At 36.4% G+C, this 24,998-nt stretch overlaps 1 protein-coding gene across 1 annotated transcript in view; it reads right to left on the minus strand.

Moving 5' to 3' along the window:
• The window catches only part of TTC6 (tetratricopeptide repeat domain 6), a gene marked incomplete at both ends in the record, with an annotated part of 192,057 nt that overhangs the window by 117,715 nt on the left and 49,344 nt on the right, over positions 1–24,998 (minus strand). The window contains 4 exons of the mRNA XM_081292914.1: positions 9,504–9,695; positions 12,772–12,902; positions 18,459–18,653; positions 22,758–22,910. Coding sequence (XP_081149040.1) covers positions 9,504–9,695; positions 12,772–12,902; positions 18,459–18,653; positions 22,758–22,910 — 671 coding nt within the window. The remainder of the gene's footprint in view (positions 1–9,503; positions 9,696–12,771; positions 12,903–18,458; positions 18,654–22,757; positions 22,911–24,998) is intronic.

The raw sequence follows: 24,998 nt of genomic DNA on the forward strand, positions 1-24,998 counted from the left end.
GTTAGATCTCAACTCCCAGCCTGGTAAATGTCATTGCCACCAACACCTACTCCATTCTACTGTGCTTTCCTGAGCTGCTGAGGATGGAGGGGTAAAAACCCTGCTGTAGCCAGTGTTCTAGATGAGATGATGTAGGTCCCACTAACCACTTCAGAAGGCCGAAAGTTCTGGGGTTTCTCTTGGCAAGCACAGTTGGAACAAAGTTGTCTGGTTCTTCGGTAGCAGTGTCCCAGTTACTCCTTTTGTAAATTGTCATTTTGGCCAGTGAGCATATTAAACAGACATAGTGTGGCTCCAGAGTCAAAAGCGGTGACAGTAGAGGCCACTTAATACCTGAATCTCAGCTAAGGTGGTATGTTGACAGTGTGGCTTTCAGCTTCCCACCTTCCTGATGAGGAGCAGCAGCAGCCAGTTAAGCACGCTGTGTGGGTTTTTCCTCAAGCCCTCCTTGACTAACGGAGATTTTTCCAACCTTTCCGTTGATTTTATAAGCATGAACTTGCCCTTACTCAATACCTTCACTAAAGACGTTTCTATTTTCTGCAACTGAATCTTGACTGATATATTTACAAAAATGAAAGAACAGGAACAGGTCTAGGGACTAAGAGAGGAAACCCAGAGTATAAATACATCAAGACCAATAAGAAAGTTCTAAGATTAGGCTGTGGGGAAAGGGTGGCACTTTGGTCCCCAAAGCAGCAGAGTTGGGAGCTGGGACCTAGTGGGAAGTGTTTGGGTCATGGATTTAGGGCCCTTATGGAGGGATTAATACCTTTCTTGAAGAGATGGGTTAACTATAGTGGGTGGGATTTTTTTTCTCCCTTTTTCTCATTTGTTCGCTTTTCCTCACTACAACCAAAATACCTGGCAAGAACAACTTAGAAGAAGGGAACTTTTTCTGGCTAATGGTTTCAGAGATTCAATCCATGGTCTGCCCACTCCACTGCTCTGGGCCCAAGGTGCGGCAAAACCTCACAGCAGAAGGGCATGGCAGAGGAGAACTGCTCCACAGATGGAGGCCAGGAAGCAGAGAGGAGAATGGGTCCCAGGTGTTTTGGCTTAGACATGAGGTGGCCCCCAAAAGTGTGTGCAATTTTCAGAGGTGAAATGATTAGATTATAATAGCTGTTAGATTAAGTCAGTGGATTGATCCACTGATATAGATTAATAGGGCGGGAACTGTATGCAGATAGGGTGTGCCGGGAGGAAGTAGGTCACTGGGAGTGTACCTTTGAGATTTATATTTTGTCCTGGGCAAGTAGGGCTCTCAGTTGCCTGCTTGCCATGTCCTGAACTGCTTTCTTCCACCACGCCCTTCTGCTATGATGGGCTGTTTTATTCTAGACACCATTTCTTTAAAGCACTAAACTGATTTTACAACCTATTTATGGGGTCTGAATCCACAACCTGGAAAGCATTAGCTTACATCAGCAAATGTTTAAAAAAATAGACTCCGAAGGTCTGGGAAAAATCTTCAGGAATTCATCTTCTTGAAGATGCTAATCTACAAATCATTTTCTGTAGTCTTGTATAATTTTTTTCTTTAAAAACTTCGAGAGGAATGTGAATACTCTGTATGCTTTTTTAAAATCAAAGATGATAGTCTCAAAATGGTGAGTCTACAAAAAGAGCACACCTATAATTATATAGAATTTTTTTTTTTTTTTTACAAAATAAGATGGGGGGGCATTGTATTTTTAAATCATTGTGACTTCATTGCTACATGCAAACAGTGACATCTGGTGGAATGACATTGTTTTACTTTCCAAAAAAATTAGCTTTTACATAATGGAGTTATGGGAACAGATAAATTTCCAAATAATTTCTTGTTTGGGTATTTCCATTTTTAAAAAATGTACTAATAGAATATCAAACATTGATAGATCATCCTGATATGGCTTTTATTTTACTTCAATCTGTATTTTTAAAATATGCCGAAGGCATACTATTAGGACAATTTGTTCAAAGTAAATAAAATAGAAATTTAAATGAGTTTAATGTTGATTCTGTATCTAACTGTACCCAGCCATGATGTGTGGTACAAAACTTTTTCTCCTTGTTTATAACATGAATGGTATAGGGGAGTAGGACATAAGACATCAAATCTCTGATGTATGTACTTCTATGGCACACATCACCAGCTAGACCTCAAACAGGAATTATATCTTGTGCTCTTTGGTATAATATCTTAGGCCATCGCCTTGATTATGCAGCACTGAACAAAGCCACTTAAGAGGTGAAGATGGTATCAGAATCAGCCTAACAGCTAAGACATGGCAGACGATGTGGAGAATGGGGATTCTAAGAGTTAGGTCACTCCCAGAAACCCATGCTGGAAAGAAACAGAGAACAGATGATAGAATACAATATTACAAATGGAGTATAAAGATTGTAGGTATAGGGGCTGGGGCTGGGACTCAGCAGTAGAGCACTTGCCTGGCATGTGTGAAGCCCTGGGTTCGAATCTCAGCACCACATATAAATAAATAAAATAGAAGTCTATCGACAACTAAAAAAAAAAATCATTCTTTAAAAAAACTAAATTGTAAGTAAAGATGCTCCTCTATGTCTGGCATCAGAAAAGGTTCATCATTTGACAATGACACAGTGGGAGAAGGGGAGGATCAAGTAATAGCACATATAAAAGTAAGAATTTTTCAGAGACTCCAGAGGTTTCAGTAGTTACATAATTAACATCAGGGAAGTCTCCCACAGTTAGCAAGTCCCCATCCCTGGCTCAGATTCAGAAACAGGATTCTCAGTTTCTAGGAAGGAACAAGCAATAGTAAGATTACATTCCCACCCTAATATAAGCAGAAGCTCCGATTCCAAAACTGAGGCACAATGGAGCAAATGCAGACTACCATGGGCAATTAAAGGATGCTTCTCTCTGCAATTACAGCTTCTCAAACTCTTCCTAGCTTAGGTCAGAAAAAAACAGGATGAGTGATTATTCTCCTACCAGAGACCTAAAAGTAATATTCTAATGCCTCCAAGATGAACAGTTAAGAAATGCCAGCGAAATCTACCCTATATTAACTTTGGGTAGCCAGAGATGACCTATCTTCATTCAAAGATGAGTACACAGAAAAATCTAATATTAGTTATATGAAGAAAGCCTTAAAGTATAAGAAATAATAAAGTATTCAAAGAATTGAATGAAGAATGTCTGGGGTTTTTTTTTTTTTTTGGGGGGGGGCGGGTAACAGGAATTGAATCCCAGGGGTACTTAATACTGAGGCACATTCCCAGCCCTTTTTATATTTTTATTTTGAGACAGGGTCTGACTAAGTTGCTTAGGGCCTCAAACTTGTGATCCTCAGCCTCCCAAGTCACTGGGATTACAGTCATGTGTTACCACATCCAGAAAGAATGTCCTTTTGAAAAGATTTAATACAGGAAACAAACAAAAAAAAAATTCTAGAAAGGTTCTACCTTATAGAATCTGTCTCTAAGAAAATATTTAAATGTTTTCATGAAACAAGTAAGAAAAGTTCAGATAAAACAAAAGACAGTTTTCCCAAGATATAATAGTAGTAACAAAAATAAGAAAAAAAAATGCTGTAACAGTATTGAAATAGGAGTCATTATGATATTTGTTAATATTTAAGCCTTAGAAAATGAAGCCACTGATGAACAGAAGTTTGAAAGGTGAATACAAGCAAAATAATAATATAAAAACAGTTAGTGAAGCGCTAACAAATAGCTAAATGTTATTCCTGAAGAAATACATGAAATAAACATAATGGAAACGTTACTCAAAATAGAAAAAAAAAATCCCAAACCAAGGAGCAATACATTAGCATATCAGAGGGGCTTTCTATTTAGTGGAAAAAAATTAATTAGAAAGCAAAGCATTCTCAAAGATGTGCTTATGGAATTATTTAATTTAAAATCCTATGAGTATCTAGGAGGAGAAGAAGAGAAACAAGATCACATTCGAATGAAATAAAAACAGGCTGGCTGCAGATTTCTCTCTCACAACACCAGATATGAGATAATGATACAAACGAAAACACAGATAAATATTGGAGAATATGACAGATTATAGGAAATAGCAAAGAAGCAAAACAAAAGAGAAAGAGGATATAAAACAAAATGACAAAAATAATACCAAGTACTTCTTCTATAAGCAAAAATGAATACAGGATGATTGAGGGATTAGGAGGAAGGGAAGGAAAGTGGAGGAACTGCAGAATGAAATTGGCCAAATTATATGATGTGCATATATGAAGATATCACAATGAATCCTATTTTTATGTATAATTATAATGCACCAATTATAAATAAATAAATAAAAATAAATAAAGGATGGATGACTAGCAAGGTACTTAAGGGAAGGCAATCAGGGGGAGGGAAAGGGGAAGACATGGGGACTGCATGGAGCACGTTATGTTATGTGCATATATGAATATGTCACAGTGAGCCCCATTATTATGTATCATTTAATGCACTAATAAAATCATTATATTAATATTTTTAAAATAAATTTCTGATTAGCTTATAAACATTCAAACTGATGTGATCTAGAAGAGGCATGACTAAGAAAAATTAAAATGTAAGAAAGAGCTAACAATAATATATATGTAAAGCAAAAAATGAGACAAGGTGGTTTTACTTTGTGTGGGTTGAGTATACTATCTACAATGAAAATGAACGGACCACAGTTAACCATCTCTTAAATTTTCTTTGTTAAGGATGGGTCAAAAAGTTACACAGGCAGTTTTACATAAACAATCAGTGAAATAGAACACAAGTCTATATAACAAGTTCACAAACATATTGGAATTTAATGTATGAAAATCTGTGCTATGGTTTGGGTATGGTTTGCCTCTACTTCCCAAGAGTCTTGTGCTGAGAGCTGGATCCCCAATATTGTGATGTTAAGAAGTAGTAAAACCTTTAAGAGGCAGAGCCCAGAGGTCATTTTTGCTCATACCTTTGTTTCTTTGACTTCCTATCCCACCATGTGATTTCTCACTCCCTCAGCTTCCCAACATGGGGATGCCATCCACCATTAGGCCTTCAGCAGAGTTGAACAGAACCAGCATCATGCTCTTGAACCTCCAGAACTGGGAGCTAAATAAACCTTCACTTTTTATAAAGTACTTAGTTTCAGGTGCTTAATTATAGTAACAACAAATGGACTAATACATCTGGCATTTCAAATCACTGAGGAAAAGAAAATTTGTTAGATAATTTATGTCATACAATTGGCTAGTCAGTTGGGGAAAAATAATAATGTTTATTCTTCTTAACCAAATAAATTGCAGATGGATAAAATATTTTTTAAAAAGGAAGTCACAAAATAACTTGGGAGAAAATATAACAGAATACATTTAAATTTAAGTGTGAAATGGCCTTGTTAAGAATGCACCAAAACTAAAACACATACAGGAAACAATTTCTAGTTTTCATCACTTAAAAATTAAAACTCTGTCTAGCATAAAACACCTTAAATAAAACTGAAAAATAAAATGAAAAAAATGTCAGTAGTATGGATGCCAAATGATTAGGATCTTTAATATTAAAAGATCGCTTAAAAATCCAGAAGAAAGAGATGGATAGTAAACTCCACAAAGAGAGAGAGAGAAAGACTGTTTTTGGTAGGGGTGTGTGGCTAATTGGTAAAAAGCAATTATAATATATAGGCAGACCTAGATTAGATCCTCAGCGAAGGAAAGAAGGAAGGAAGGAAGAAGGAGAAAATGGATAATGTTTTAGTCAGCTTTTTCACTGCTGTGACTCAATGACACCTCCAGAACAACTGTAGAGGAGGAAAGGTTTATTTAGGGGCTCACAGTTTCAGAGGTCTCAATCCACAGACATCAAGCTCCACTCCTTGGGGCTTGAGGTGAGGCAAGACATCACAGCAGAAGAGTGCAGCAGACAGAAAAAGTTCATGTGATAATCAGAAAGCACAGAGAGAGTCTCCACTCTCCAGATACAAAATACATACCCCATAGCCATACCCCCAATGAGTCACTTCCTCCAGCCACAGCCCACCTGCCTCCAGTTACCACTCAATTAATCCCACCAGGGATTAATTCACTGATTAGATTAAAGCTATAACCCAATCATGTCTCCTCCAAACCTTCTTTCATTGTCTCACACATGAGCTTTTGGAGTACACCTCACGCTCAAACCATAACAAATAAAATATAAAAATAATCTTAAAAACGCTTTTCCTTACCAGATTAGAAAAAAATATTAAAAACTGACAATTAGTTATTTGGCAAGAATTCAAGGAAAGAATAGTGTCAAGATTATTGTAAAAATAGTCACTGCATTTTGGTTAAATTAGTAAATATCATGAAATAATTTAAATGTTCACACATAAACTTGAGTAAAAAACAACTAGAGCTATAGAATGTCTTGTATGATATAAACATGATTTATAAGAGCTGTCTGGAAGACTATTCACCCAAGCAACATTAACCTAAGTGTTAAACATCTTTAATGATTTGCCCTACTTTAAAACTTTAAATCTACAATTCCATTCTAAGAATTTTAATTAATGGCTATTAACTTCTCTAGACAGTACAAAAATATTTTTAAAGCAAAACACGAAATATTTTATAGTTCTCATCAAAATTGCTATTTAACCAGACATAACTTTGAACATCATTTTACTATTTCAAATAAACTGAAGTATATACTATTACCATTTCACTAAAATATCATTAGTGTTCATAAAAAATAACAATTACCATATGCAGAGTAGGGAAATCATTAAAGCTATATAACCACAAGTATTATTCTGCTTTGGAGTTAACTTTTCATTGCACAGATAAAGCAAAAGGCTACCAAATAAAAAGGTATTTATTTTGTGTTTATGATTACCTTTCTCCAGACACTTATTACAGCAGAAAAAAGTTATATATTTCTCTGAACTTGTAGACTCAGCAGACAGATATATTTTGAAAAGGTTAAGCTATGTTTAGCCAGATAATCCTCAAGAGATAGATGCCAGAGAATTAAATATTAGGTACTTAAATTAACTTCTTATTTGGTACTTAGGAACAAATTGCCAAGAATTATCATTGTCAAATAGTGTTATTGACTCTCTTGGAAGAAAAAAAAATTTAGAATTTGAAAGAAACCAGCATTTTTAACACTTTGCATGAAAAATAGAAACTGTTATTCCCCCAAATGATACTTGGCTTGCACAGCACTAATGGAAATGACTAGTTTCAGTCTTGAATCAGTACTACTAGCTATGTCTTGACTTTGTATTCCCAGCTTTAGGCTTTTAAAGGACATTTCAAAGAATGTCCTGCTGAACTATTTCCTATCAGAGATACTTAAGAATTTCCAAAATTCTTCACATATAAATTTTTTTCAAAAAGTTAGCAAGCATTGATTTCATCAATTGAAACTAAATGATTGGCAAACACATCCTAAAAATATATTTTTGCCTAAATAAAAAAATAAATATAATAATAACCTCCTTTCAAGAATTCAGAATGAAACTCATTGTGGTTCCAAAACACTGGGAAAACAGGTGATTTTAAACCGTGAAAGAATGCACTGGAGTGCTTCAATTTTCACCAAAAGTAAGGTTTAAGGAAATGGGTTCAGGGTATACCATAAAAAGTGTAGGTAAGTCACTCATTTTGTGATTGTATAATTAAAATCTTTTAAATATTATTTTCACTAGAATATTACAATGTACTGGAAAAGGCTCTATTTAATATAATATTTAATATTTTAATATTCTTAGAACATGTAATAGGTGGTTTTTCAGGATTTCCACTAGCTCTTCTAAAAGGCAGGAGCCTTTGGAGCATGCGTCTTTCTGGGCAAGTAATATTGCCCCCCATGGGGATGAGAACTGATGCTTTGAGCATGGGGAGGGTGGAATAATGAAAGCTTCTTATTTTTATGTAGAAAGCACAGACACACATTCAGTACTATAAGCAGATACGCAGTATGTATAGTGTATTATAATTTAATTGGGAGGGGTGGTTAGGAGAACAAAAAGTCTTGAAAGTCTCTTTAAAAGTTTACAAATGAAAAAAAAAAGGGGGATGTGGTTAAGAAAAATTCAGACAAATCTGGATTCTAATCACTATTCCAAGATAAGAACTTAGGCAAGTAACCTAATACCTTGGAGCCTTAAATTTCTTCATTAACCATCTGGAAATTGTGACTTCTTTCTTAAGTTGAAGATTTTAAAAGAAAGCATATGCAAAAGCACATATCACAGTGCTCCAGAAGCTGTTACCACTCAGTCAGGGTTAGCTCCCTTTCCTTTTCTCCTCGTTTGGAGATGCCGTAGATTATATACTCTTCACAAAAGACTAGGCAGATTCCAAGGGGAATTGAGACACAAGGAGAAATGGAATGAACTCCAAGAGGCAATGACTTTTGTATATGATCCTAGACCCCAAGTATATCTAAAGATGGTGAGATTAAGTTCAAAAGACTGGACTCAAGTGCCAAATCTGTAATTTTGTTAATTGTATAAATAGTGCTGAACTGATTAACTTTTATGAGCCTCAATTCCCACATCGGTATTTCAGAGTTCTTATTAAGAATAAATGAGGCCAGGTAGAAAAGCACCACTGAGTTCAATCTCTGGTACAAGAAGAAGGAGAAGGAGAAGGAGGAGAAGGAGAAGGAGAAGGAGAAATAAAGCCGGGTATGGTGGTACACACCTATAATCCCCAGCTACTGGGGAGGCTGAGATAAGAAGACTGCAAGTTGAGGGCCAGCTCTACAACTTAGCAAGACCCTGTCTCAAAAGAAAAAGTTTAAAAGGGCTAAGGATATATCTAAGTGGTAGAGGACCCTGGATTCAATTCCTAGTACAAAAATTTTTTTAAAAAAAGAAGAGGAAGAGGAGGAGGAGGAGAGAACTAATAAGACAATTATGTAACACCTTTTGGGAATTAGACTACTGAAGTTACCTCATGATAGTATACTGCTGTGGTTTAAATATGTCCTTCAAAGTTCGTGTGCTGGGAACTTAACTCTCAATGCCACGGTGTTAAAAGATGGGACCTTTAAGAGGTAATTAGATCATGAAGGCTCTGCCCTTATGAGTAGATTAGTGCCACTTCTGTAGAAGTGTGCTAGTTATCCCAGGAGTGGTTCCTGATATAAAAAGGATGACTTCAGTCCCTCTTCCCCCTTCCCCTACTGCCAACTATCTCACACTCTCTTACTTTTTGCTCTTTACTCTTCCACCTTAGAATGAGCCTCACCAGAACTGCCTCCAGAACTATGAGAAATAAATGTATTTTCTTTATAAACTACCCCGTCTGTTGTATTCTATCATAGCAACACAACAGATTAAGGCAGTCATGGCTCTTGTTAATATTATCAGGAAATGGAGATACTGATTCTGTGTATGTACTGGGGAAGCCATGGAAAAGAACAAAAATGGCTCCTCCCTACTGTCCCAAAACAGAATCATACCTTTAAAGTCTAAACCTCAAGGGCAGAATGTCCTTGACAGTGTCAAACTGTTTGAAACAAAATTACCAAAGAACACTTACTTATCTTTTTCTGTGTCTAGAAAGTGATCATCTAAGAAACATGATCCAAAAAATTCAACTAGGGTACGGTGGCCCTTCTTGCTGACAGTGTGGTACACTCGAGAGGCCAGGTGCAAGTCAATGGGCAGCTGTCGGCCTGGGATGGTGGTGCACAGATCATGCATGTGAGGAATGGAAGGGGCTTGTAGAATTCTGCAACAGAGGAAAGGACATGAGCTGCTTTTATCATCGTGGGATCTTCAGACACAAAATGCATTTATATTGACAGTTTAGTTCAGGCTCTAAAAAGGATGTGTGAGTACAGGAGATCAGATCGAATTTTCATATTACAATCTCAGACTATTGTTTAGAGCTTCAAGCTCATTATCCAACCATCTGCTGAATATCTCAAACTAAATGTCCTACAGACACCTCAAAATCAAACTCATTATCATCCCACCCCCCAGCCTCTTCTCTCCTCAATTTTGTAACTTAGTTCCAGACACCATATCTAGCCAATGTGCTCTCCTCCTTCCTACTCTGCTTAAATGCTAATGCCCTGAAGAGGTAGAATAACATATGTGGTACGTCACCCATTACCTAGCAGGATGAAACCCAGGCCTCTCTCAGTCATTGTGGCATCTCCCTCACACTCTTCTGGAACTTGCCTCTCTCCTACCTTCCAAAAATAGGAAAGAAGGTATGATGATCTGCCTTCTTCATGATTTGTCTTAGTCACTGACTCCTCCAGCTTCCCAAACTGGATGTGGCTTCTAAGGTGTGAACCCCTCTTTCTACACTGAAAAAAATATCTTCAGTGTTTCAGTTATTCTCTCCATGCTCAGTGCTCCTAAATCGCATCTCTGGTATTACTATCTCGCCTAGCTTCCTCATCTTCAAGGTACAAATCATCTTTGAATCCTCTCTCCACTTGCATATCCAACCTACCTGGGAGGCTGAGGCAGAAGGATCTCAGGTCTGAGGCCTGCCTGGGAAATTTAGTGAGACCCTGTCTCAAAATAAAACATAAAACAGGCTGGGTATGTAGCTCAGTGGTAGAGTACCCCTGGGTTCAATCCCCAGTATTGGAGGATGGGGGGAAACAGCGTTTCTCCCCTGTGCAGGGTTGCTCAGGTATGCTCCTTCTTCATACCCACTGCCATCACACTCCAGCACACCTGAGCCTGGATCTGAATCTCAGTTCTAATACTTGCAAAATGGATCACTGCCTTCTCTGAAAAGCTGCAGAAAAATCAAAATAAAAACAAAATCCTAGCTCTTATCTTTGTAAGAAATGATAAAAATAATAGTCCTATCATTTCAGGTCTGTGAAAGTCTCTTAAGAAACACTTGTTATATTTTTATTGTCATTATTATTTGCATTGCACAGCACCTACCCTGTTGGTAGGTATATGTGTACATTGTTCAGTCACTAGGAGAGAATGGTTATGACATTTTCACAACAGGGCCCAACAAAAACAAGACGTAAAATTTGTACATGTTCCTGTGGTGAAGGAAAAAAAAAAAGAAAAAAAGAGAGATAAATCTAAAGCATGTAGAAATGCCTGAAAAATAGAGACCTAAAGGCGAGGTTGGGGAATGAGTTTCCAGGAAGCCAGGGCTTCAGGCACTCGGGGTCCTACAAAAGGGCTTTGAAAAAAGAGAGAAGACCAAAAGGTAAGCTCCCATGTCAAGCTCAAATGCACCATCATTCTGACTGGGACAGGTCCTGGCTAGTGGAATGTGCTTGAGATTACATTACTGACTTATTTTTTTTCTTTGAAAAGCATCACAACTGATCTGCATTCCCACGTTCCCATTATAGTCTAGCAACATAGATTAGCAAGTGACTCTCCCTCGATTGTTGTGCTAAATAACAACATGCTGCCATAAAGGGCTGGATTCCCAAGAAAAATAATGTGAGAGTTAGTCAGTGGTGAGAAAAGATAGGTTGATATCTGATTAAAGAAAAAGGAGCCGTGAATGAAAGATGTTCAGAAATTTTTTTTCAAGATTCTCTTTTATAATTTTTTTAACTTCAGATTTTTCTTCTCCTCCTGTTTCTCTCTAATGTAAAGTGCTAATTTCTGTTTTAATGAATTAAAAGAGCACTACATATATCAATAAGATCTACAAATATTTTTGGCATGCTCAGGAAAGGCTGTGTTTTTATAGCACACTCTCCTTAAGCAGGACTATTTGTCATCCTTTGAAACACGGAGACATAAAAAAGAAAAGCCTCTGACTCTGTGTGTGGCCATGCTACTTTGCTTAATGCACTAAATGCAAGGTTTTTTAGGGGAAAAAAAATCAAGAAGTTTCTGCTTCATTGATAATCTGACAGTAACTATTTATTGAAGGTAAAATACTTGTTGTCTGCTGTCACTATTTGTTTTAATACATAATCTTGCTAACTAAATGAGCTTAAAGCAATGCAGATAAGCAATGGCATGTATGGGGTCACTTAAATGCCAATTTGACTGTTTCATAAACTTTGGAATTCTTTTCCCATGACTCTATTCCCAGCTACTAAATTGTGAGTAATATCCATTTACAAAGTTGAGGCTGGCCATAAAAAAAGGTTGTCTTCCATGTCCAGCACACTTTCCAGTGCCCTAAGCAACAACAAAAGCTAATAATTAAAGCTTCTTCAAACCCCCATAAAGAGTTAAATGAAGAATAATCTAGAATAAACCAACCCATAAAACCTAGTAGTGAAATAAAGAGAAAGCCAGAGTTTTAACCAGGTGAACAGCAAAACGTAAGCCATAATCTAAATTGTGTTTACATAGTGCTGTTCAAAATTGTGAATGTATTCCTGTGTGACGAGAAACTCTATCAAAACTATTGGTGGGGTCATAGATGAAACATGAGGAGAAGAATAAATCCATTAACTGCTAAGTGAGTTGGCCTGTGGACATTTTGCAGTGGATTGTCTTTTATCATAAAATCAACCTGCAGTATAATAAGCAGTTTATCCAAATCAAGCATTATAGGGACCAAAACTATCAAATCTAACAGCTAACATTTAATTTTGCTATTTTCCCAAAGAGCTATTTTTTTATTCCAGCTAGTAAATTACATTTATTAAAGTAAGTGCATTGGTCAAAATCAGGAATAGAAGGAAGCACAGACACCTCTTGACTATAAAATCTACACCAACTTTTCCTTTGAGAAGTTTTAACTCAGATCTCACATACGAATTTCTAAAACATTAGCATGTTCATGCATCAATGCTACTGAATGACAGCTCTTCAGATAATAAAATTTGTAAATTTAATGAAGTTACTTTTTAGGTAGGTTTTTATCACGACGGTATTTTAAAGACTTTGTTAATCTCCATGCTGGAATTCTTGGTTTACTTTTTGGTTTTCTCTTAACTTCTTTTCCTCTGATTTGCAAGAGTTGTCCTGATTTCAACTTTAAAAAAAAAAGTATACTGTTAGGGGAAGTTGTAATATGAGAATTAGATCTTTTTTATTTAATAGATTTTATATTTAAACTGCTGATTTCTATATATAGTTTATAACAGAATATAAGTGCTAAAGGTGAGCTACTTCCCTCTAAATACATTCCTAAATTTTTACATATACACCTTCATGGCAATAAAGATATTGTTACAATATATTTACAATATTTTTCATCCACAAATCCACTTTTTATCTCTCCCCCCACCCTTCCAGGGTGGGCATAGAACCCAAGGCCTCACACATGCTAGGCAAGTGCTCTACCACAGAACTACATCTCCAGCCTGATTTCCTCTTCAAGACTGGTATTTTTAGCAGAACTTATCGCTAGTTCCTTAAGGTTTGGCATAACTTGTGGTTAACTAGCACAAGCTGAAAAGAACTCAAGTGCTTTATATTATTATTTTGAGCAATGTTTACCAATTTATACTTCTTACAGTTGCACTGTTTTCTATTTCTACTGCTTGGCAAAAATCAAGTACATTCTGTGCCATAAATAATTTTAAATATTGATTCCCTAGATTTCCTAGAAGTTTTGCACAATTTCTGATAATTTTTTATGTAAACATTTTTTTTCTTGGGTTGCTCTGTTTTTTTTCCCCCTTTGGTGTTTTTTTTTTTTTTTTTTTTTTTTTTTTTTTGAGATTAGATTTAAGAAAGAAAGAAAAAGAGAGGCCTTCCCTCATAAAAGCAGAGAGATTTGATTGAAGGAGCAGGCCAGACCAAGAGAAGTTCTTATAAACAAGTATAGGATTTTGTCTTGACTCAGTAGAAATGACAGCACTATTACAACTTCTTGAGTAAGGGAGTAATGAAAAATAATGAACATTCAGGGAGGACAAAGCATTATATCTTCCCATTCAGTTAGTGTTTGAATTTCCTCCACAGTATCTTTCCCAGGTGGTCATCACCTGGCTTGAACATGGGCAAGAACACAGACCACAAATACATTCAAAGTCAGCCATTTTCTCTTTGAAACTTTTCCATTTGTGAGAATTCATGTTTGTTTCTTATGATTGAGCCTAACAACTCACAACCACCAGTCTCGATTCGAACCTCAGAAACCATACAGACACCACCTAGCTCTCTTCCACTTTGAAAAGACCCTCAAATATTTTGAACCCTGTTGACTCCTTTGGGACTGCTATTCCCCCAGAAAAACATCCCCAGTCCTTTCAACTCTACCTTAAATAAATGGTTTTGAAGTACTATGCTTTGTTACCTTGAAGATTCTCTTCCAAACTCTCTCTAATTTGTTTAAGTCCCTCCTGGGGTTGGACACTGAGATCTGAACATATGTGTGAGGTGCGATAAGATGAATCAGTCAGGAGAAAGAGGATCTTCTCATGGCATTTGTCAACAAAGGTAAACTATGATTGCATTTGTCTTCCTATCACAAAATGACAATATAGTTTAAAACCTGAAGTCTTTTGAATTTGCTACTGTTAAGAATTATCATCGCATATCGACAAATTTGGAACACAAAAACAGAACCATGAATACATTTGCCCCAACTAAGTTTTTTTAAGGACTGGCCAACCAGATTTTACCAGTCAGGTCTCGGAGGTCATCTGCAAATTCAACTAGTAAATAAGCCTTCCACATTCTCATCCAAATGACTGAGAAATATGTTGAAATTTCCGTAGAATCTTCCATGAACCAATCATGCATCCTTTGCATAACTAATTTTAAGTCCTCCTGCAATTCACCTGTCATCTTGTCTGCAAAACTCTCAGGAGGCTTTCATAAGTGGATTGCTTAAATTCACAGGATGATAGCAATTACTGTTCATTGCATTTTCTGTAGAGTGCCCTCTATTGTGGCCTCTACGTAGAATCCTTCCAACAACATTCTAAGGTAGGCACTGTCATTTTCCTCAAACTATACAGCCATAAAAGTAGTTTGGTAGTTTGCCCGGCGTCACACTGCTAGTAAAGAGGAGAGAATTCGGTCGCTAGAGATCTGGCTCCAGAGCCTGTGAGCTTCCCATGACACTCCTATATTGAGCAACCAGATCTTAACTGTTCTGATATTCTAGGAGAAGAAATGAGGTTGGTCTTCCATGGCTTGTCCTTAGGGAACCCATGCTCCCAGTGATTACCTCTTCCTTTTATAAGGGTCCAAACACAACTTTTTGAATAAGTCTTTGTAGAGTCTCATCCAAGACCAATGCACTGATTGCAAAATTCACAGTCCTTACCCTTAAAAAAACTAAAACTCATATTTGCAGTTGCCAATCTCCTGGCTTCCAGCTCCTCTCCCACTACAGCCACCACTGAAAGCTGCTGTGACAGGGACACAAAGGCGAGGAGTGATCACCGGAGCCAATGGCTCAGGCATCTAACTCTGAAGACCTTTTACAAAGATTTGTGTTGTTGGCTTTTTTTTTTTAATCAATTCTTCTCTTCTTTCTAAAGATCATTCTTGACAGATTTAAGAACCAAGTTGTGAGTTGGCCGGTTTCCTTTTCTCTGTCATATTTGTTTATTTAAAACCTCAACCTTTTTTCTAAAAATAAATTAAGGTATCTCTGTCATCTGTTGTCATTACACTATTCATCCATAATGACAGGGCTGTCTTTCCTTTTTTTTCCTTCCCTTTGCTCTAAAACTAACATGAAAATTGCTTTCGTTGTTGTTGTTATTCTTAGCATTATTCACAGGCTTTAGCCCATTCTGAATCTCCGTTTTCTTGGTACAATTTTTATAGCTACACGCCACTTTTATGTTTATCTGTAGAAATATATTTTTTCCTTCGTATTTTGCATATTTTTAAAATTCTGAATGTGATCGATCACTTATAATTGTCCTGTGATAATTTAGGGGGATTTAGGGCAACCCACACCTCTTAAACTTTCTTCCATTTAGAATCCCAGGTCATATGATCCAAACCTATATTTTTTTTACAGACTCATACTGACATTTTCCTTTTTAAAATGCTCACCAATCTTATGACTGGATATTGTGCCAGTCATTTCTTCACAAGATTGCTATTGTATTTATCTATATTTTTTCTGTTGTTGATCATGACTTAACCCAGATTACCAATGACATTTTTTATACTCCAGAGCTTCTAAGAGTAGAAATGGTCAATAGGTGGAGATTGTTCAAATTCTCTACTTTTTTGCTGAACAAGATCTTCCAGCATATACATAAGCACTTGAAGCCCTTTGTTGCTCCTTTATCAACTCTCTGCTAGATCTATTTATTAGCTGTGTCAGAAAATCTTCTTGTGCCCTAATCTGTCCTGGCTTGCTGGAGTATATTGTTCCTCATTCCTGTGCCAAAGACGCTAGAGACTAACTTTATGACCTCAATTGTCCATATACAGGGTTAAAGTTCATGGATAATAATTGATCTTGAGATGTTACGATAAATAAACAAACATAAGATTCTTAGTGAAGATTTGGTGGAACTAATCACATAAATCCTCTGTGCCATTTTTATGGCATTTCTGATGTGTCCCATGATATCCCACAACAATAAACCATAACAAAACATCTTATCAGACATTCTCTTCCCCTCTGAAACATTTCTGGTTTCAGTTTGGTGTCCTCTTAATACATTCTTTAAGTTCCTCTGGTGAAGCCATGCTTCCTAGTTTGGTGATGCACATTACATCCCTTGTCATTTCTGTAGCTGCGAGTCTATGCTTCTGTACCTAAAGCAGATATCATTGCTTGTTGTTATGAAAAGGCAATGTGGCCAATCAGGCAACCTCATCTTGAGTCCTGCATCTACAACTTAACTTGTATTTGGGCAACCTATATATCTTCTCATGATGCATTTTTGCAATAGTAATAGAAAGGTAACGACAAGTAAGGATGTTATTAGGAAAAAATAAGAAAAATTGTGTAAAAAATTTAGCAAAGTCAATAAATTCTAGTGACTTAGGAAAGAACGGCCTCTTTTAATCAAAAACAAATAATTTTACATAATTTCTTAATAATGTTTAATAATAGTCACAATAAGCCAGAAGAGTTCATATTACAGGACATTTCTAAAGAGGGACTTCAATTCCTGATAGGCCATGGTGGTTAAGTCACGGTCCAGAAAATTCATCTCATTCTTTGACATACTGGTAGCTAACCACTTACCGCTTATGCTCACATTTATTTCCCAAGTCCCAGTGTTCAGGTAAAATAGATAAAAACACTACTGCTGTGGCCCCCAGCCTAATGCTTCTTCATCAAGATGCCGCCGTTTCCAGATACCTGGAGGACGTCAGCCTAAACACAGGATTCACCTGTACAGTGAACTATGGGCAGGTTCACTTGGCCTTGCCGGGCTTCTCTTCATACCCCAAGTGCCTGCTCTGGAAAGGTGGCATGACTGCTAGTGAAGTCCATCACCAACACATGATAAGTCCTTCCTCATTGAAAGCAGTGGGAAGTTTTCTCTGGTCAACTTTATTAAATCTTCCTTGTTATCTATTATTCCCAGGATCAACCAGCTAGTGTCATACAGGATGAACCTAAGAAAGCAGAGCTTGAGAGATGAAGAAAAACTAGGAGACAAGTGCACTAATCCAGACATAATTTCACCAGAACTGACTACAATGGAGGCAACCAGGAAAGATAAGGAAAAAAAAAACATATAATCAATAATGTTTAGGAATAATCTAGGCCTCAGAGACTGATTATATGTGAAAGGGAAGTTCACAGATAAATCCCAGGCTTCAAACTTGAGAGTCCTGGGCAAAAGTTGAAGAAGGTAATGACCAGTTGATCTGGGTGAAGCACAGTCAAGAACATAATTATGGGGAGTTAGAAGGAGAGGGATGACCAAGAAGGCTGTTACTTAAAAAGAGGCATCCCTCTGAATCAGTCAGTGACAAGATGATATACTAGTATTCTAAAAAAAAGAAACTGTTTCTTTTTCATCCTAATAACATTATTATTAAAAATAGCATATCTATTTTAAAATAAATATATTTAAGTAAAAGAATATTAAGTAAATAATTGTAGGGTGATCTGCAAATATGGTAAAAAATTTATGAAAATGATGCATAAGTAAAACAAATCTGGGAAACATTTTTTACAGTGAGAAAAAACTCAGGAATTAGCATAAACTTAAATGGAGTAAAGTTAAAAAACTGCTTACCCAGTCCTGATCATTGTAGTGACCACTGTAGACTTCCTTGACATAGATGGTACCTTGAAGACTATTGGTCAATTTCTGGAAGAGCCAAGATTCCTTCTTTCCATGGAAATCTGTCTTCTCTTCCCAAAATTGTAATTAGGGTTGAAACTAAAAGCTCTCAAGAGAACTGATGATATAGCTTAGTTGCAGAGCACTTGCCTAGCATATGTGAGGCCCTCGGTTTAATCCCCAATGTCAGAAAGAAAAACAAATAAATAAAGCCCTCAAAAAAAATACGCTGTCTTTTCTTAAAGGAATAAAACTATTGAGGCCCTTTTGCAGGGTGAACCCTGGGCTCGTTGCTTCACACTAGCACATCCTCAACTCTTCTAACTCTGTTTACAACAGTTTTTCCCCTTTGAAGATACCTGCTTGCGGACTTTTGATTTTCCTGGAGGCTGTCTACCTTGCAGAGGTTTACTTGATGGCTCTGCTTTCTGTATTAGTGACATATCCTGTGCTCCAAATAACATGCTTCCCGTTTCTGAGCCTTCCCATTCTGGTATATCCTGTTCAATCTGGAAAATACTTGACACATCTTGCAAGGGCTCCTCAAACATTGGCTGGGGGGGAAAAAAAGGTAAAATTACAAGAATGCTCTTTTTTACCAGTCCTTCTAAAGTCTTCAGTTTTGCAACATTTTCTGTCTGACAACCAAAAGAATATGAAAATGCATGTTTGAAATGTAGCAGAGGTGGTCAATTTCCTCTACAAACTTGTTTTCCCTGGCTCTTATCTCAGAAAATATACCAACTCTCCAGTTATTAGGCACAAACTCAGGAAATAACAAGACTCAGATCTTACCCTGGCACCACCTAGCACTCACACAGTGTCAAGCCAGTGTACCTTCCACAAAAGGCACTGCAGACAGATCTATTCATTATCCCGCTTGGCTCTTAGGTCAGCCTGGAGTCCACTGCCCAAACCTGAGGTTCTAAGAGTCTCAGAAGCGGGCTTCCTGCTTAGGCAGCTGCTCTTTCAGAGCTGGCTTAAGTTCCAACAAAAGACCTGAGCCTGATGCCTCAGGAAGACTATCAGATACCATAGATCTCTCCCACACCCAGTTGAAAATTTCTCATAAAATGTTACTCCTATGCTTTGTGTTCTTTAAAAATATAAGTTGAGTGCGGTGGTGTGTGCCTAAAATTCCTGCCGCTCAAGAGGCTGAGGAAGGAGGATTCTAAGTTCAAAGCCAGCCTCAGCAAAAGTGAGGTGCTAGGCAACTCAGTGAGACCTTGTCTCTAAAGAAAATACAAAAACGGGCTGGGGATGTGGTTTGGTGGTCGAGTGCCAAGAGTTCAATTCCTGGTACAAAAAAAAAAAAAAAAAGTCCCACTACCTGATGTTTCTCATCAAATCCAAAGGAAATTATCTGTATGGCCACATTTGGGTAATAATTAACTTTGAATCAAAATTATTTGGGATTATGAAGCACACTGGCAGTTAAAATTCATTACTTCAATTTAACAAATGATAAGACTAGTCTGACTTACATAAAAGCCCTAATTACATAGAAATGACTTTAAGATAAACTGTATCTTTTTTGTTCCTTGGATATATACATTTGCTAATAAGAAAATAAAGGATAACAGATTCCACACAGTACCAAATAGTACATAAAGTTCTTTGCTGTACAAGAAGAGATACCTGGACCAAGAAGTTTCAGTTTTGTAAAATTAGCTTTAATCCTGAGCTCATGTTTTTATAAAGTTACAGGCAATGAAAAGACTAAGAACTTTTTACCCACATGGGACTGAATTCAAGTCCTGGATCAATGAAAAGATGTTTGATCTTAGTGGACTTAAAAAAAACCTTTTCAGCTTTATTTTCCCCATTGGTTAAAAAAAAAAGATTAATAAGACTCTTTTCATACAAAGGCAAAGTAGATACGGTGAGGTCACAAATGTTAGGGGCCTGCTGCTGTATTTACTACCCATAATAAACTCACTCATTTTATGGACCATAGTTTTGGGCATTGTTAACCATTCCCTTTCTTTTGAATCTATCTCCTCTTGGCTTCCTCCACATACTCTCCTAGGTTTATGGTTTGGGAAAAGAAACAAATGAAAGTAACACTCACTAAATTAGAAAATGGAAGAAGATCATCCTGAAAGGAGGATGATTCCAACTGCAGTTCCCTCTCTTCAGGACTCCACCTGCCTCACTCCTCTACAAAGCCTTTCCTGATCCTGTAACTCCTCTGTATGCGCATGTATCGCAAAGTATTACAATTGCCTTAGCAATCATCATCGACCCAGTTGAAAAGTTCCCATAAAATGTTACTCCTATGCTTTAAAAATATAAGTTGAGCTCGGTGGCACGTGCCTGTAACCCTGCCACCAACAGATGTGAGTACTAGAGCATCTAATTTTAATATTCGGTGCATCTCCATGAAATAAGAACTGTTGTTAACCCCATTTATAGATGAGAAAATGAGCCTTAAAAAGTTTTATAACTTGCACAAGGCCATGCTTTGGGTTAAGTATCAAAGCTTTGTTTAAACCTAGACAACCTGATTCCAAAGTATACTTTCTCAACTTATTTCCCTTTCACCCAATAGACTAGTCATTCTCAAAATGTGGCCCACAGATTCCTCACAGTCTTTGAGATATTTTCAAGGGGATTACAATGTCAAAAGAACATTCAAATATTAAGATGTTGTTTACCTTTTTCACTGTGTTAAAATTTTCACAGATAATGGTAAAGCAGTATTGGATAAAATAGTGGACCAATACTTATTAAATGATTAATGCATGAGGTCACAAATATCATCCAGAGTAAAAGATTAGCTCAAAAAGCAAGATGGAGCAATGGATTTAATATAAGGATAGGCAACAAGTTCATATATCTGGTTTCTGATCCCACATTGCAACTAATCTTTAAGATACCAGCACTTATGGAGTTTTAGTACATTAACAAAGGAGAATACCCACAATAATATAAGGCCATTAAAATATGACTCCCTTTCCAATCTGCAAGAGGTCAGATTTTTTAATATATTTCAGTCAAAATAACACATTGCAAAAGATTAAATTCAGGAGCAGATATGAAAATCTAGCTCTGTTACAATCATACATTAGATTTGCAGAAAATGTAAGACAATACTACTCTTTTCACTCAAACCTATTATTTATGTTTTCCTAAAAACTATTCTTTTATGTTAACATATTATGATATAGAACTGGAATATCATCTAAAGTCTTATGTGTTCAGAGACTACAATTGCTGAGTAGCTACTAATTTTGCCACATGGTAAGTCTGAAGGCAGGGAATAGTATGCAAAAGGGGAAAAGACATGGTTTCAACCAGAAGCATCTCAAACTCTAGTAGTTCTACCATTTGTGGTGACTCTACATTATAGAACCCGTGGCTTTAGCAAAAAGATTCACATGCTTCCTGAACATAATATGTTATTATAAAATGAAGTGTGATCTCAATTTTTATGTATCTGGGGTCACAGTTTCAAAAACTAAAGGAGCTTGCCATTTAGTGATATAATTTTATGAGACCTGTGTAAAGGAACTGATCATCATGCCATCTTTTTTATTTAATTCTGAATTTTTGTATACAAGGAGACACTTCTAATTCACAGGAAATATGTTCCAGATTGCTTGGAATCCCACAATTATTTTGTCAATGATGGCCAAAAAGCACGTTGTATTTCTGAAACAAACTTGTCACCCATAGTCCAGATTCAGAACAGCATTCTCCCCTTGTCAATGCTTTTAACAATTCTTCTAGCCAACTACAGATTAAAGTAATGCTTTCTTAGAAGTTAAAAACTTTTTATTAATTCTCCAACTACATTCTATATCTGAATGGCTTTAAACCAGAAAAGCTGTTAATAACCTTTTCCTTCTTAAAAGAATATTGGGCCTTAGCACAAAGCTCTATGATAGTCAGCCACAGTGAGCCAAGGACAGCACTCCTCACAGAGTGTTGGATTAGATATGCTTATACTTAAATGCACCTCTAGAATATTTTGAAGGAAATCTTTTTAAACTCTCTATTAAAAAATCAAGCAAACAAATCCCACTCCTCAGTTTATACCCAAAGGACTTAAAATCATCATACTTCAGTGACGCAGCCACATCAATGTGTATAGCAGCTCAATTCACAATAGCTAAACTATGGAACCAACCTAGGTGCCCTTCAACAAATGAATGGATAAAGAAAATATGGTACATATGCACAATGGAATATTACTCAGCCACAAAGAAGAATGAAATTATGGCATTTGCTGATAATTGGATGGAATTGGAAACTATCTGGCTAAGGGAAATAAGCCAATCCCCCCCCCCAAAAAAAAGTCCAAATGTTTTTCCCTGATGTGCAGATGCTAATTCACAATAAGGGGCAGGTAGAGAAGAATAGAAGTACTTTGGAATAGACAAAGGGGAATGAAGGGAAGGGAGGGGGAAATGGGAATAGGAAAGAGAGTAGAATGAAGCAGGCATTAGTATCCTATGGGTACATATGATTACACAACCAATGTAATCCCACATCAACCAGAAGAATGAAAAGTTGTGCTCCATATATGTATAACATGTCAAAATACATTCTACTATCATGTTAACTAATAAGAACACATAAAAATATACATTAAAAAACAAGAGATAAGCTACTACTTTAGTATGGGCAAGGAGGATTTTTCTTAAACACTTTACCACTTGAGGTTCCTCAACACTGATCTGTAACTCTTGTTCTGTCTCCATCTGAGATGATTCTGCCTCCATCTGAGGTGTTTCTTCTTCCGTCCGAGGTGCTTCTGTTTCCAGCTCAGTGATTTTGGGGCCCAGTTTTCCCATTAAAGAAATATCCTTGAAGGGAGAAGAGGAAACAAAGCAATGCCAATTTTAAAAACCACTGAAATTCATTATTCCACACAGCAAAATATCAGCTGAGTTATACAATAAGTGAGAAATGTGTGAGGAAAGTTCAAACTACTCAATAACAAGCAGTAATTGAAAAATACAGAAAAAAATATTTTTTCTCTATTCTTTCAATTTATTGCCTTTTGGTTTGTTGATCTCAATAGACATATTATTAGATTTAATAAGATAAAAAAAGTAGCAAACAAAAAAAAAAGAAAAGAGGTATAAGGCAAAAAAAAAGATTTAATAAGATAATTAGAAAATGTATCACCTATTATAAAAATGTGCCCATTAAGTCAAATACTGTAAAACAATAAGAAAATTAAAAATCAAAACTAAAATTTAATCTAACCAAAAGCAAAAAGGAATATATTTTAAACTTCACTGGATATAATTGTTAGTGTTATTTTTACCACTATTAATGCCAATTGCAATGATATATTCTAATCAACTGAAGTGCTAAGAATACACCACAATATAAAGATTAACAATGAACAAGGAATAAAGAGATGCTGATTCTCTGCAAATCATATATCCATCCACAGATGAGGCATCAATGGGCAAGTTATTTTTCTTCTCAGCACCTCAACTTTATCATCCTTAAAATGGGCATTCAACTATGACTTTCTAAGACCCCCTTTTATCCATTAACTTTTTAGTAATATCAATAGAAAAACTGGAATATCCATTATGCTTTAAAACTGTTGCTTTTCTTCTTTTTCTTTATTACTTTTAAGGATCCAACTCGGGCCATTGGCTTCTACTTTTACCCTTTTACTATATGTAGCTATAAAACTAGACAAAATATAAGAATAACTCTTTTAGGAATGGTCAGCAGAGAAGATGCTTGCAGAAGAAAACGACAGTGAACTTGAAGGCCTTACAGAAATAAGCAAAACCCCATTTATTGATTCTTGATTTTATTTCTTGTGCTTTAGGAGTCTTGTTAAGGAATTTCGGGGCCTAATCCACCATGATAAGATTTGGGCCTACTTTTTCTTCTGTTAGGTACAGGGTCTCTAGTCTAATCCCTAGGTCCTTGATCCACTTGGAGCAGAGTTTTGTGCATGATGAGTGATAGAGGTTCAATTTCATTTTGCTACATATGGATTTCTAGTTTTCCCCATTTGTTGAAGAGGCTATCCTTTCTCCAATGTGTGTTTTTGGTGCCATGGTCTAGTATGAGATAACTGTATTTATACGGGTTTTCTCTGAGTCTTCTATTCTTTACCATTAGTTTATATGTGGATTTTGGTGCCAATGCCATGCTGTTTTTGTTGCTATTGCTCTGTAGTATAGTTTAAGGTCTGGTATGGTGATGCCTCCTGCTTCACTTTTCTTGCTAAGGATTGCTTTGGCTATTCTGGGTCTCTTATTTTTCCAAATGAATTTCTTGATTGCTTTTTCTTGTTTTATGAAGAATGTCATTGGGATTTTAATAGGAATTGCATTAAATCTGTATAACAGTTTTGGTAGTATGGCCATTTTGACAATATTAACTCTGCCTATCCAAGAACAAGGGTGATCTTTCCATCTTCTAAGGTCTTCTTCAATTTCCTTCTTTAGTGTTCTGAAGTTTATTCATTGTAGAGGTCTTTCACCTCTTTTGTTAGACTGATTCCCAGGTATTTTATATTTTTGAGGCTATTTTGAATGGGGTGGTTTTCCTAATTTCTCTTTCTGTGTATTCATCACATGTATAAAAATTCATTTGATTTATGGGAATTTTATTTTATATCCTGCTACTTTGCTGAATTCATTTATTAGTTCTAGAAGTTTTCTGATGGATTCAAACTAAAAAGCTACTTCTCAGAAAAAAGTAAAGAAAAAGAAAAAAAATCAATGAGGTGAAGAGAGAGCCTACAGTATGGGAGCAAATTTTTACCACATGCACAACAGATAGAGCAAGCACGAAACTCCAGTATATATAAAGAACTCAAAAAAACTTAATACCCAAAACACAAACAACCCAACCAATAAATAGGCTAAGGAACTGAACATACACTTCTCAGAAGAAGGTACACATGCAATCAA

This window comes from Spermophilus citellus, assembly GCF_964194105.1.
Source record: "Spermophilus citellus genome assembly, chromosome: 4".
Lineage (NCBI taxonomy): Eukaryota > Metazoa > Chordata > Mammalia > Rodentia > Sciuridae > Spermophilus > Spermophilus citellus.